Source organism: Arachis ipaensis, chromosome B6, assembly GCF_059453495.1.
Source record: "Arachis ipaensis isolate K30076 ecotype BB chromosome B6, ASM5945349v1, whole genome shotgun sequence".
In the NCBI taxonomy this organism is placed as follows: Eukaryota; Viridiplantae; Streptophyta; class Magnoliopsida; order Fabales; family Fabaceae; genus Arachis; species Arachis ipaensis.
Window position 1 is genome coordinate 137,516,829 of NC_142441.1, and position 13,690 is coordinate 137,530,518.

The window sequence follows — 13,690 nt, forward strand, 5'->3', positions numbered from 1 at the left end:
ATTACACAAGTAGTCTTTAGGTAAAAATTTGCTTTTATTCATATAGCCAACATTACAACTTTGTAATACTTTTTCAACAATTCGTGCACTTGGATGACCTAGCCTCTTGTTCCATATATCAAACTCATACACTGACTTAGCATTACAGACAATGCCTACATTATTAGTGTTACTTGCTACTGTGGAACTAGATGTAAAAGTACTGAGGTTACAGACTCTATGAGTGGATGACAGATGAGGGTTCTTAGACCTCGAATTGCCTGATTTATTGCTTGACGGTGCTGCTCGTGCAAGCACTTCAACATGCTCAAAATGGTATAACGCTCCTCTAAGAGACCCCTTTAATAGAATTTCCTTGGTCTCCTGACATTTTACAAAACAATCAACAGGATGGAATTTAAAAAACACATGATTATCAAGAACAAACTTGGCCACACTTATTAGATTTTTGGTGATGGAAGGTACATGAAGCAGATTTAATAGTTTAAAGTAGTGAGAGTTGGTCTCATTGAACAGTATAGTTTTGCTAATACTATTTATACTCATACCTTGGCCATTACCTGTTAGCACTTGATCTGTTCCTGCATACTCTGAGCCTGCAATCAAGTTGTTTGCATCAAAGGTCAAATGATGTGAAGCTCCGGTGTCCAAGTACCAGGCTTTGTCAGTGAGAAGTGTTGTTGCAGGTGTAGTGGCTAAGAGAGCTTGAGCTTGCTGGTCTTGTTGTGGTTGGTGGAAGGAAGGGGGAGGTGGTGCTGGTGCATTACCAGTAGTTTGATGTGGATTCTGGAAATTGTGATTGAAGCGGTGGAACCATTCCCACACAGTGTGCCCAAATCGATTGCAGAGTTGACACTGTGGCTTAGAGTTACCATAGAAATCTGATCTGCCACCTCTAAAACCACCTCTTCTCCAAAATCTTCCTCTAAAATTCTGACCTTTACCTTGAAATTGTTGTTGCTGTTGTTGAAAATTAGGTTCATACATTTAATAGCTAGGTTGCTGACTTTGTGACCTTAGATCTACATTTTGTGCTAAATTCACTTGCATTGTCCCTAAAACAGTCCTTTTAAAACGCTCTACTAGTTCTTCCTGACCCACTAGTAGCGATTCTACTTCACTCTCAGTTATTTCATCAGCTCTAGCATTAATCATGGTTATAAAAACACTATAATCCTCATTCAAACCTTGAGTCACAACTTCTACAAATTCCTCACTTGAAAGAGGTGCACCTAGGGCAGAGAGAGCATTTGTTACCTTCTTGAGCTTAGACATGTACTCCGTTACAGAACCTTGTAGCTTGATGCCTTTGATCTGTGTTTTGAGTTACTTCATCTTTGATTTCAGCCGTTTTACAAAATATTCCTCCAATTTGTACCAGATCTCAAACGCAAATTCACAGTTCGCTACTTGACTTGTGAAGCTTGGATCTATTGAAGCAAACAGCCATGACACCAAGAATTGATCGTGCTGCTCCCAATCGAGGAACTCCTGAGTCTCGATCTCTGCTTGGCAATCTCCGTCGGTCCTGAATCGCTTCGGTATCTTCATCGAATTGAGGTGTTCCTTGAGTTTGTTGGATTTGATGAACGCCAGCGCTTGCCGTCTCCAAGGTACGAAATTATCTTCATCCAGCTTGAATGACACTGTGTTTATTGCTTGCGCACTTGAGGTTGCGGAAGCTTGAGGCTCACTTGGAGTAGCCATGGATAAGAACCTGAAAGCTCTGATACCATGTCAGGTATCAGAACTCTTCAGAGAAGATAATGTGAAAAACCAGCGGAGAGAGAGAGAGAGAGAGAGAGAGAGAGAGAGAGAGAGAGAAAGAGAGAAAGATCTAGAAAACTCTTTTCATAGAATGTAAATCAGAGAAAATGATTTCATTAGCTGATTATTACATTGACTCTTAGTCTTATATAGTAGCTTTTATAGTAACTACTAACAACCATTAACTGTTCTCATAACTGGCTAACTAACTCTGCCAGCTCAGCTTACTGGCTCAATTGCTATTTATTCCTAATACTATGTTTGTTGAGTCGTTTTTGCCTCAGTTGCTTTTTGTAATTTTTTGTGTTTTTGTTGCTATTGAATCTGTTGCTATGTTGTCGAGTTTTTGTATTTTGAATCTATTGCTATTTAAGCCTTTGATTAAATTATCATATCAAATAAAAAAGCCTAAGACATACAATACAAACAATTGGAAAATCCAAAAATGGACTCGTGTAATTTAATGAGTTAATATTCAAAATGGCCCCTGAAATTTGACTTCAATTTAATTTAGTCTTTTAATTTTTAATTGATCCAAATTGTACCATAAAACTTTAAAACGGGGCTCAAGTTGGCTCCACCATCCATTTCTGTCACAAAAAAGATGATGTGACACGATTAAACGATGTAATTTTACTGTTTGTGCCTAAACGACGTCGTTTTACCCCTCTCCCTCTCATTCTTCTTTCTCTTCAATGTCTAAACCTTCCCACCATTTTGTTGCCACCACCTTCAATAATACTTTTTTAACCCCACTATCTTCACTACCACTATCCCCTCCTCCTTCTTCTCCTCACCTCCTCCTCATCTATCACTCCACTGTCACCCCCACCATTTCTTTTTCTATCTCCTTCTTCCACCACCTCTTTAGCCAGAGAATACCACAAAAGAAATTCGATCATTCAAAAACTCTCACTCTCATTACAATCAAGAAAATCGATGACGAGTGAAGATTCAAAACTCAATCATCATCGTTGTCATCATTATTAGTTTCACCTGCATGCTCCACCACCCCAACAAGTAAAAGCAGTGGCAAGTTAAAGTGGAAGTAGGTTAAAATTTATTGTTGAAGCCATAGCTATTTGAGATCATAGAATCAAATTGTTCCATTTGTCATTGTATTGACTGTGTGAGAAAAAGAGAAGAAAGCAAAAGGGAGAGGGGAATTTACTGATCAAATTGAGGAGGAAGAAAAAGAAAAAGGAAGAGGTGAGGAGGAGGAGGAGGATGGTGGTGAAGTTGGGAAGGTATGATTGAGGGTGGTGGAAAGTTCAAACATTAAGGGGGAGGAAGAAGAAGATGAGGAGGAGTAAAACGACATCGTTTTGGTGCAAATAACAAATCACGTCGTTTAATCGTGCCACAAAAATTTTAGGGTACAATTTGGATCAATTGAAAATTAGATGGCTAAATTGAGTTAGGGATCAAATTTTATGGGTCATTCTGAGTATTAACTCGTATGATAAAGGAGTAAATTTATTAACGTGAGGAGAAAGCGGAGTGATTCTCAATATCTTCTATGATATTCCTGATTCATGGTTCTGGAAATCGAATTGAACCGGACCGACTAATCAAACTGATTCGACCAAAAACCAAACACTTCTACGGTTTGGTCCTAAAAATCCGCTATTTTAAAAACCATTTATAAATTGTTGAATCGGTCAAGAATCGGTCGGTTAGACCGAATCGGAATCCGGTTTATAGAAAGCGCGACGTTTTGAACTTAAAAGACCAAGAGAGAGATCAGAGTCCCTTCCTTCCCCATCTCTGCAGTTCAAAATTCACAAAGCTCAAAGTCCTAACCCTGAAACCTAGCTTTTCCACCACCGCCGCAAGGACTGCCGCCGCCCGTCCCGCTCCGGCAACGCAGTCGTCGTTTGGTTGTCCGCTCTTCTTCCTCATTCAAGAATCGCACCTTATTCCTCGAGCTGGGCGTCAGTCCCTGGTCTTTGTCTGCTCCGTCGTGCTCCTGCCGTCGTCCGTCGCGCTCAGGCACCACTGTCTTCGTCTGGTCGTGGTGCTCGAAGTTTCCAACCCAACAATCGCAGCTTCTTCCTCGAGCTCGGCGTCTTGGAGTCTGCCCTTCGTTTGCTGAGCCGCAGCACTTCCAATCCACCACTGTCTTCGAGTCGTGATCGTCGCCTGGCCTTCGTCTCCGTCGCGCTTCTGCCCCTCTGATCAGAGTGCTCAGAAGTCAGAACGAAGGTTTAGGATTTTGCTAGTGCTACTTAGGTTTGTTTCTTCGTTTTTTTTTTTTTTTAATTTTTCGTTCTTGGTTTTTTGTTCTTCGGATTAGGATTCTACTCAGATTGAATTGTTGAATGATTAGCTCACTGCTACTGTGCTGTACTCTGTTTTGTTGCCTTTTTTTGGTACTGTGCTGAGAGCCTGAAACCTTGATAATCCTTGTTAATCTTTGAAAAGGTTTGTTGCTGCTGTCTAACTTTTTATTGTGTTATTGTGATTTAATTGTTGGTGTTGTTGTTATGTAACTTTTAGTTGTTCCTGTTGTCCTTGTTGCTTTCTTTTAAATTTTAATTGGCGTTGTTGTTGTCTTATAATCTACTATAATTTGATTTGGTGTAATTTTCCTACTGTGTTGATCTTTGTTTTAATTGTTCAGTTATTCTCTGTTTATTGCTTTAACTGTTATTGTGAACTTGTTAATTTGCTAATTGTTCTTGTGTTGTTGTTCTTTTGTTATCTTTAATTTTTTTTTTGTTTTTGTTGTGATTTTCTGTTCTTGAATTTGTTAAGTTGATAATTTGCTAAATTGTTGGGTTGCTGTTGTTTTAATTTGCTAAATTGTTAGGTTGCTGCGATTTAATTTGCTGGATTTTCTTGTTTATTTGCTATATTGTTGTTGTGTATTTATTGTTGTCTTTGAGATTATTGCTGGATATTGGTGATCTTTGATTTATTATATGCTTCATGTTTTCATTGTTCTGTTCTTATGAAGAAAAAAACCTTTGTTTTCATTGTTTTGTTCATTGTTTGGTTGCACTGTCCCTGCTCTCGATCTCCGCTGACTTGCTGCCTCTCCTCTGTGTTGGATTTTTTTGTTTCAGGCTCTATTATGTGTTTGTTGTGCAACACTATCATTTTTTGTTTTACTTTTTGATTCAGCTATATTAAGGCAATATTCTCTATCTTTAACTTGTGCGTTGTGATTCAATCCAGCCATTTTTAATGGAAGTATAATTTTGTCAATTGTCTACAAATCTACATCAAATTTTTGTAGATTTTGATGATTGATGACAAACTTTCATTCATATTTGGATATTTTCTTTTGTTATTTTACTTTTGTTTGTACTTTAATAAGATTATAAGATTTTGGTTGATGATATTTCATGTAGTGTTTTAAATTTGGAAGATATTTTAAGATTTATATTAGACTATAGTTATATTTAAGGGTGATTATTTATAACTTTATTATAAAACGGTTTTTCTGGTTGAACCATAATTGAACCGGTTAGACCAATAAACCAGTAAACAGTAACTAGAGCGGTTCGATAACTGGTCCAGTTTTCAGAACCTTGTTCCTGATGCTCAAGTGCTGGGGAAATGTGAATGAGAATTTGACCCAATGACTAAACTAAGTGTATATAATCCTTTTATTTTAAAGGAGAACCACCTTTGTTATTTATTTTATTTTTATTCTCTTTGGATTTTTCACATGTTTATATTAAAGGAGAGGAAATTCTTGAAATGTAATTAGGCCATTTCCATGTGTTTGGCATGTTAACAAAACAACGAATTCTACTGAAATATGTATACCGTTTTACCTTCTTGTGATATGTCAACCTCTGAGATGTATCTCCTTTTCCCTTTCTGGGTTTTTTTTTGTCTGAGTCCATGCTTATCTATATGGGATTAAAGATTGTGGAGTGGCATCAGCCGTGTCTTTTAGTTTGTGATCATGCACACGTATATTTTCTAGTCAAGCATCTTATTGAACATCCTTTATGTTTATCTGCATTGCAAAGCGTTCTTCAAAATTTAAAGCTTACAGTTGAAAATTCATCGTATGTCTGTATCCTATCCTTTATTATGTATCATGATGCTCAAGGAATTGTTTAATTTTCTTTGCTCATGGAGTTCCCTAGTTTTCATTTTTTCTTGAATGCTAATATGCATCATTTTTTCCCCAGCTGTTCTGATATAACAAGAACAACAGTGACATGTTTTGCACCTGACAACCAACTTAGGTAAGTGTTAAAATTGTGAAGGGTATCTGTGTTCTAAGAATAGGAAACAAATACAGTGATGTTGACTTTCTATTTGTGCATTTTTTGGATTTACGTTAGAATATAGTTTTGTTTTTGTGTGATTATTTATGATTTTATTATAATTTACATGGCATTTTTTTTAATAGAGTTTTAATTCTACTTTCAATTATATATGTCATGTTTGAGTGTTTGCCTATTAGATTGATTTATTATTTTTCAGATTGATTGTGTGATTGCATGAAGACAATGAGTGGAATGAATGTTGTTGGAATTTTTGGATGTTTCTGGAATGTGCTATATTGTTTGTCTATTTTCGAATGCTTGCCCTTTTTTTGGAGGCGTGTTCATTTGTTAGGAGTATGAACTAAATACCATTATATATGTTTTAAAGTTAAGTACTAAGTAGTAATTTGGCCAGGCTTGAACACTATGCATTTTGAGCTATTATAACATAATAGTATTTTGATATTTCGTAATTGTGATTATTTTCTCTATTTGTGTTATTATGAGTCCTTGTAGGTATTTACATTTTGTTAGGCTCCTATTTTCTTCTTTCCTACGCTCCTCTTTTGTGCCTGTGTAGGAACTCATTCTTGACAACCTTGCAAGTCACCAAGAGAGGCAAGAAACAATGGCAGCAATGATGCAAGGAGTGCAGAAGAACACTCTATATGTGGGTGGTTTAGCTGAGGAAGTTAACGAGTCCATACTTCATGCAGCCTTCATACCCTTCGGGGACATTAAGGATGTTAAGACCCCACTTGACCAGGCAACGCAGAAGCACAGGTCGTTTGGCTTTGTTACATTTCTTGAGAGGGAGGACGCTGCTGCCGCCATGGACAACATGGATGGCGCTGAACTCTACGGCCGTGTACTCACTGTTAACTATGCCCTCCCTGAGAAAATCAAGGGTGGTGAGCAGGGCTGGGCCGCTCAACCAAGTAAGCTTACATTACACGTCACCTCTCTCTCTCTCTCTCTCTCTCTCTCACACACACACACACACACACACACACAAAAACACCCCCCTAGTTCCAGCATGGCTATCAACTATTTTGATTCATATGTGATATTTAGGTTAAATTGAATAATTAGTAAGTATATTTTTGTGGTGGAAGCTACCATTTTTCTCCTAACTGTAAGTTCGGAACTTATTCTCATAATCTGAAATAAAGTCCCAATTTTGATTCTGAGTAGGAGTCTGTATGAAAAGGTGTCCCCCCCCCCCACTTTCTTTTAATTGTAAAAATAATAGGGGTTTGGAACAAATGTACCTTTTTTTTATTGAAAAATACGGGTGACTAAAGAGGTTGATGATTTTATGCTGGTTGGCTAGATAACAATAGGTTGGTCCTTCATGGCTGTGTTGCTGTTAGTGGAACCTGCTAAGATTGGATCATTGAAAATTTAAAATGTGGCTGGGAAAGTGATGCTAATATTAAACGTGTCTGATCTGAACTGAATTGCTTTTGGTGGTGGCAATCGATGGAGTTTAGCTAGGTACGGGTTTGGATGTGCATTGGCATGATCGATTTAGTGAAAGAAAGAGGAGGAACGAGGAGAAGAGAAAGGGATTGCTTTTGGTGGTGGCAATCGATGGAGTTTAGCTAGGTACGGGTTTGGATGTGCATTGGCATGATGGATTTAGTGAAAGAAAGAGGAGGAACGAGGAGAAGAGAAAAGACGCGGGGGGGGGGGGGGAGGAATAGGGTAAACGTTATGACTTGGTATTGATTGCTTATTCTCAACTCTCAAGTTTAGTAAACCTGTATTTTGTCAAGACCTCTTTGAATAAGATTTCTCATTTGTAGATTTTTAGTTTCCTATTCCATAAACATGTTATTACAAGCCATGATTTTAGGTGTGCCTCTCTAGTAACTAATGCTTACGAATAAGAAGGGGTTAAGGGTGGTATGGAGGAAAGATAACCCTAATATGGATGCATCAGGTTTCACCTTACCATATTCACCATTGTGTTTTTATCAGTATGTTTTAAGTCATGACCCTTGTTTGCAAAGTTATCGATGGATTGGAGACTATTCCAAATGATGTAGAGAGAGAATAATCAATGGTGAAATATACACTTTTTCAATACGAATCACGTCGAATCAAGAAAGAAGTGGCAAAGTGAGAATGTGTTTACACAATTCTTTGAATTTATGTTGAGTTTGGTAGTGTATTATGCACAAATATACACAATCCTTAAGTAGATAAACATTTAATTTGTGGCATTCTGAACTTTAAAGCTGTAGATAGGCAGAAATTGTTTGAACCCTCTTCGCATATCATTGTGGTAGCATTCCTGATCCAATTTCTTTATCTGTGATGACTCTGCATTTTGAATTTCAGTTTGGGCTGATGCTGACACCTGGTTTGAGCGGCAACAACAAGAAGAAGAGATGCGTCGTCTTGAGGCAGAGAATCGAGCTGCAAATCAGGCAGCAGAAGACCTGCGCAGGAAAAAAGCTGCCGAAGAGCGGGAAGGAGAAAAAGAAGACGAAATTGATCCCATGGCAAAGGCCGAAGCAGAGGCTCTGCAACAGAATAACTAGTTACTAATCAACAACTTAACAAAGAGGAAAGCCCTTGAGGAGGAAAATTGCATCCCTGATGTGTGATATCTTATTGGTTTATGGAGTTTTGAATTCCTGTATGATTCTGAAACGGCGTAGTCATGAAAATTCTTGGTTAAGTATTTGGCTTGTGTTAAAATGTTTTATTGCATATCCTAAGTTCGGAGTCGTGAATCAAGCCAAATTTATTTATTGATTCCGTTTGTATATTATAAGGTTTGGTTGAATATGTACCTTCTCAGACCTGAAAAATAGTAGCAACACCTCACACATCACAGACTAGCCTTTGAGTGTTTTTGACAATTTTGTTAACACCCAAAAATAGTAGTTAGCCAAGGTACCATTCTGTTTTGGATAACAATTTTCAATATAAGTTACCAGTTGACAATTTGTACCAAGTAATTTACACCGTTAACTCTATTAAGGCAAAAAGCAGCTCAAATATTAAATACTTTTTAAATTAATGATTTCATAACGTGTTTTTCTCATTTACTTATAATTTGACAGATATTTTCCTTCTCTCTCATAACTCATAAGCACTGTTGCACTGGCAATATTTTAGTCATGAAACATAGACTAAGCAAATATACTCTGCTATGATAATTACAAGCCTTATAAATACGGACCTTTTGTTCCCCCCACGAGTCAGGATAGCAAGTTTGATTTAAAGGAATGTCAAACTCAGGCTATTTTTAAGATTTTTCAGATGATGGAATCGAGTGTAGTTAATAAAATAAAAGAGATAAGTGAAGAGTGAACTAATGTGTCCACTAGAAACACTAACGGTAGCTTCAGACCTACATTTCCTCTCTAATTTGGCACTCCCTTTCACCGTTGCCTTCTCTACCATCATTCCCAAACAGACCGTATATATTTTCTCAAACTCTGAAAAGCAACAATCTTCATTTCAATTTATCCAAATTTTTGTATGCTTATTAAGTCTTCATGAGAGGGTGATGCATTTTTTTTTTCTGTAGAGCAAATATACCTTATGATAAGAGAACCAATTTGTACTTTTAAGATGAGACTTTTGTCATAGTCGTGTTTAATTTATGGGGACAACAGGACGAGTTAAAGACCACGTAGTTATATGTGACTCATTAAGTCATTATTAAATTCTATAAGAGGCCGTTTCAAGAATTGGAGTAACGTATTATGTATACCTTGGTATGGTGATAATTTTAAGCTGACTAAATAATATAATACTAAACTTATAAAATGCAAATGCATGCCCATTGTTGGATCTTGTGTTAACTTTGTTACATGATAAGTTTTTGTTTGCACTATTTTTGCCCAGCATGTTCGATTTTGCAACAAAAGTAACAACCAACCATTTAGGGATTAATCAGCAGCGGTTACCCTTCTTACAGTTGAGTGCACCAGCAGTGGTGGTCATTGATTCAACCAAAGAAGATGGCCTTGCACTGAGACTCAATGCCCTAGCATAGGTATAAAGAGCACCTTCACCAGATTCTCGGAAGAATGCTCCATTCAAGAACATGTCCCCCTCCGATCTCCAGTTCCAGTTCTTCCATTCCTTCTGTGCCGCAATCTCGTGCTTCGTCACCTCCTTGCTGAACCTGTTATCCGGTGCCAGAAACCTGTTCCCTTGGCTTATAATGGTTGGGTTAGCACTCCCGCCAATAGCGTACATTTCCCAGTGAGTATAGGCATTATTAACCACGTGAAAATACCCATGTCTGCACCTGCAACATCATTATATTTAATTAACCATATGTTATACCAACATCATAATAATGATTCTATATATTTTCTTTGAAAAGTACGTAACAACCTATATATAAAGACATGTATACGTTCATTGCGATATCTTCAATCTTATATAAAGTTATTTAAAGGTATTGAGCCATCAATACTACCTGCATATTTTTATCACAAATTGACTAATATACCCTTATTACCATTTTTTTTTATATATAGACACTGTTATATTACCAAAGATTGTAAGAGTAGATAAACAGTGATCCTATTTTAATTATCCATTTAATTTATTTAGGGTGGAGATTTAGAGTTTATACATTTGACATTTTTTAATTATCAACTTTACGTGTATATATAATATGCCTGTGTGTGTAAATTTTCACCTTTTATTAAACACTGACATTATTTTGATGGTTAAGATCACATATGTAAGATGAATACAATTTTGAATTTAAGTATACTGTTATAATAAGAGTACTAATAGGTAGACATTTATATATATATATTGATAATTAAAAATAATTAAATAATTTAGTTAAATATATCAAATTATCTAATTAATTTTTATATAAAAACAACTGTATATAAATTTTTACTTTATAAAATTTAACACAAAAAAAATAAATATTAACATATAATTATTTTTATATAAAATTAATAATTAAAATTATTAAATAATTTAATAAATTTAATTAATAATTTTTAACTATCAATTTTACGTAAATAGAATTGAATGTTAATTTAATAATTAAAAAAAAAAGGTAGCGGTACCCACCTTGGCATCCTTTGAACGAGGCCTTCTCCAAAATGATTATAGGCTATTGTGACTTGCATGTCCTTGTCTTGAGTGTAGTCGTCACTATGACCCAGCAGCATCACCTTGTTATGATGCGTCATGTAATTGTTGGATATGGTAATAGCCGTCGATCCATGGATGGCATCAATGAGACCATCATGGCAGTTAGACAGCGAGCAATGATCAACCCACACATGTTTCGAACCAAAGATGGAAACTCCGTCTCCGTCCGACACCGTCCACCACCCATAATGGCTTGGAGAGTCTCTTATGTACCCATGCCCAGTTGGCACACAATCATGGATGTGAATACCATGAATGATGATGTTACTCACATGATGTATGGTGATGCATCCACCATTGGCAATGTGAACACTAGCACCTCTTCCGTCAATAGTCTTGAAGGAATTCATAACAAGCTCTTGTTTCAGATTAATCACCATGTCTCTCTTGAAAATGATCCATAGTGGCTCGTCTTGAATAACTGCGTGTCTTAGTGTTCCTGGTTTTGGGTTCACAGGATCATCATCTCCAGAGTCCGTTACTACATAGATTTGGCCGTTTCTTCCTCCGGTTGCGTCCTTGCCGAACCCGATGGCGCAATCTGCGAGTTTTTGACGGTTATTTTCCCAGTTTGGGTCACAACGCCAGCAGTCGTCAATGGGATTACCAGTTCCACATGAAAAGTAACCCAAGTTTCTTCTTGACCCATTCATGCCTCTGCAATGAGGTTATAAATCAAAACTGAATTGAGACATACATTTCTTAAGAGTTTCATTAGAGCTTGAATTACTTTTACAACAAATTGTAGGCCATCAAAATTTATTTGTTTTACCCATCATTTAGATATCAATTTAATTTTTTAAGTGAACGAGCCACTCGACATTTTTATTACTGTTATATTAATCAATTATATTAATGAGTTTAAATGACTATTTAAAGAAGAAATTTATGAAGTAGTTATTTTTATCTACATATTTATATATGATTAGATATCAGCTTAAAAATTCTTTTATGCTAGTTAATTGTGCATAAAAATAATTCTTTTTTAGTCATCATTATTCTTCCTCCTAATTAAACTTCATGTAATATATAAAAATATAAAAGTTCAATAAGTAGGAAATTTTTTTGGTCAATAAAAGCTTCAAGGATTTATTTTTTTATTTTTTTTTAAACCTACATAAAGTAGAGGAATGCAAAAAAGAGAGGGAGAGTGGAGAAAGAGAAAAACAAAGACAATTGTTTGGATAACCTCCGAAAAATAGAGGAGACATTACCTTTTTTATGTATATTATTGGATAATAGATTTGTTTTGCACATTTTTAACATATGAAATAATCACATTTAACCAATTTAAATTTGGATAAAAAATGAACTTAATGTATGCAAATATTTAAATGGTTTTATAGTAATACGAAAATAAAAATAATACAATAAGCTAATTATCTAGAATTTAATTTAAATATGCTATTTTATATTCAAATAAATTAAAATATATAAAACAAATTATTTTATGTGTTCAATACATGTATAATTAGGATTACTATGCTATAGTATATATGAGAGAGGATAATTTACCTATTAATTTTCGGAAGATACCGAAATAATTATCAAACACAAAACTGGCTTAATTTTGGAGAGAATGTGTTTGTGAGGTTCATTTTGGAGGCAAGCATAGAAGGGCTTGAGATTGAGCTAGAAACTTGGCATAATAATAAGTAAAACTTTATGTAATTACCTACTTTCTCTATTTTAAAATTTAAGTTTCTTTTATTGAAAATATTGTAAAATTAATATATTTAGACATATTTACTTAAATATATTAAAATTTTAAAATTATTCGAATATCTTAATTGTTTAATTAAGGCACTAAAAATAAAAAAATCACTTAGGGTCTATTTTGGTTTAAAACCCACATTCTATTTTTATTATTTTCTATTTTGAAGAAGCTGTCAGAAAAGAAAAAGAAAAAGTAAATATAATAAATTTTTTTATTCGTTTTTTTATTTATAAAATAGAAATTTTCTGAAAAAAATTAAGAAAATAAAAACATAAGCATATACATAGGTGCATATATATATGAAGTGAAGAATATAAGTTTAGGGCTTATTAGTAATTAAGTATACCTGTCTATATCTTGTACAACCAGATTAGAGTCTTGATGAACTGCCGAGGAGGGAGTGAGAAATGAGAGAGCTAGAACAACGAAGCATGAAAAGTGACCCATTTTACTCAAAAGAACGTTAATAATGCATGAGACGTGGGGGATAGTGGAGGAACATAATTACATGATAAGGGTGAAGTAGTGGGGGTTTAAAAGGATTAAAAGCCGAAAGTAATGGCGTGATTGTTACTTCAAATTGGGCTCCAGACACTTCATTTTTTTCTTTTTGGTGAATCGGTAATTTGTTAAAGTATTTTTTAAAAAAAATATTATTTATATACTAAATTAATTATTAAAATTAGTCATTATATATTTTTATATAAATATATATAATTTAAATTATTTTTAATATATATTTTAGGTCATGAATTTCTTGCTCCCATTTTTATGTGAAAGTATCATTTAACTCACCTAAAAAATTTATAAATTGAACCCCATT

The 13,690-nt window shown here is 35.1% G+C and overlaps 2 protein-coding genes across 3 annotated transcripts; one reads left to right on the top strand and one right to left on the bottom strand.

Annotated features, from left to right (window-relative positions):
- The first annotated feature begins 3,495 nt into the window (after positions 1 to 3,495).
- On the top strand, positions 3,496 to 8,967 carry ATE1 (ATPase E1). 2 transcript variants are annotated; one of them, XM_016306815.3, is made up of 4 exons: positions 3,496 to 3,999; positions 5,919 to 5,975; positions 6,580 to 6,937; positions 8,346 to 8,967. In XM_016306815.3, exons 3-4 carry the CDS (start codon positions 6,628 to 6,630, stop codon positions 8,546 to 8,548), a joined length of 513 nt encoding a protein of 170 aa, XP_016162301.1. In that variant the 5' UTR covers positions 3,496 to 3,999; positions 5,919 to 5,975; positions 6,580 to 6,627; the 3' UTR covers positions 8,549 to 8,967. The 2 variants fall into 2 exon arrangements, with proteins under 2 accessions (XP_016162301.1, XP_016162303.1); XM_016306817.3 differs by lacking the exon at positions 5,919 to 5,975 and having other exon boundaries at positions 3,501 to 3,999.
- A 733-nt stretch (positions 8,968 to 9,700) lies between these two features.
- Positions 9,701 to 13,368, bottom strand: LOC107605075 (pectate lyase-like). Its single transcript, XM_088491740.1, has 3 exons — positions 13,214 to 13,368; positions 11,067 to 11,807; positions 9,701 to 10,275 (listed from the first exon to the last, which is right to left on the bottom strand). The coding sequence occupies exons 1-3, from the start codon at positions 13,312 to 13,314 to the stop codon at positions 9,915 to 9,917; spliced, it is 1,203 nt and encodes a 400-aa protein (XP_088347866.1). The 5' UTR covers positions 13,315 to 13,368; the 3' UTR covers positions 9,701 to 9,914.
- Between the last annotated feature and the right edge of the window lie 322 nt (positions 13,369 to 13,690).

Excerpts from the sequence above, each read along its gene's own strand:
- ATE1 (XM_016306815.3), top strand. The coding sequence starts at position 6,628 with ATGGCAGCAATGATGCAAGGAGTGCAGAAGAACACTCTATATGTGGGT. Across the intron at positions 6,938-8,345 it reads GGGCTGGGCCGCTCAACCAA|TTTGGGCTGATGCTGACACC; the intron begins GTAAGCTTACAT and ends TTTGAATTTCAG.
- LOC107605075 (XM_088491740.1), bottom strand. The coding sequence starts at position 13,314 with ATGGGTCACTTTTCATGCTTCGTTGTTCTAGCTCTCTCATTTCTCACT. Across the intron at positions 11,808-13,213 it reads GTTGTACAAGATATAGACAG|AGGCATGAATGGGTCAAGAA; the intron begins GTATACTTAATT and ends ACCTCATTGCAG. Across the intron at positions 10,276-11,066 it reads CTCGTTCAAAGGATGCCAAG|GTGCAGACATGGGTATTTTC; the intron begins GTGGGTACCGCT and ends ATGATGTTGCAG.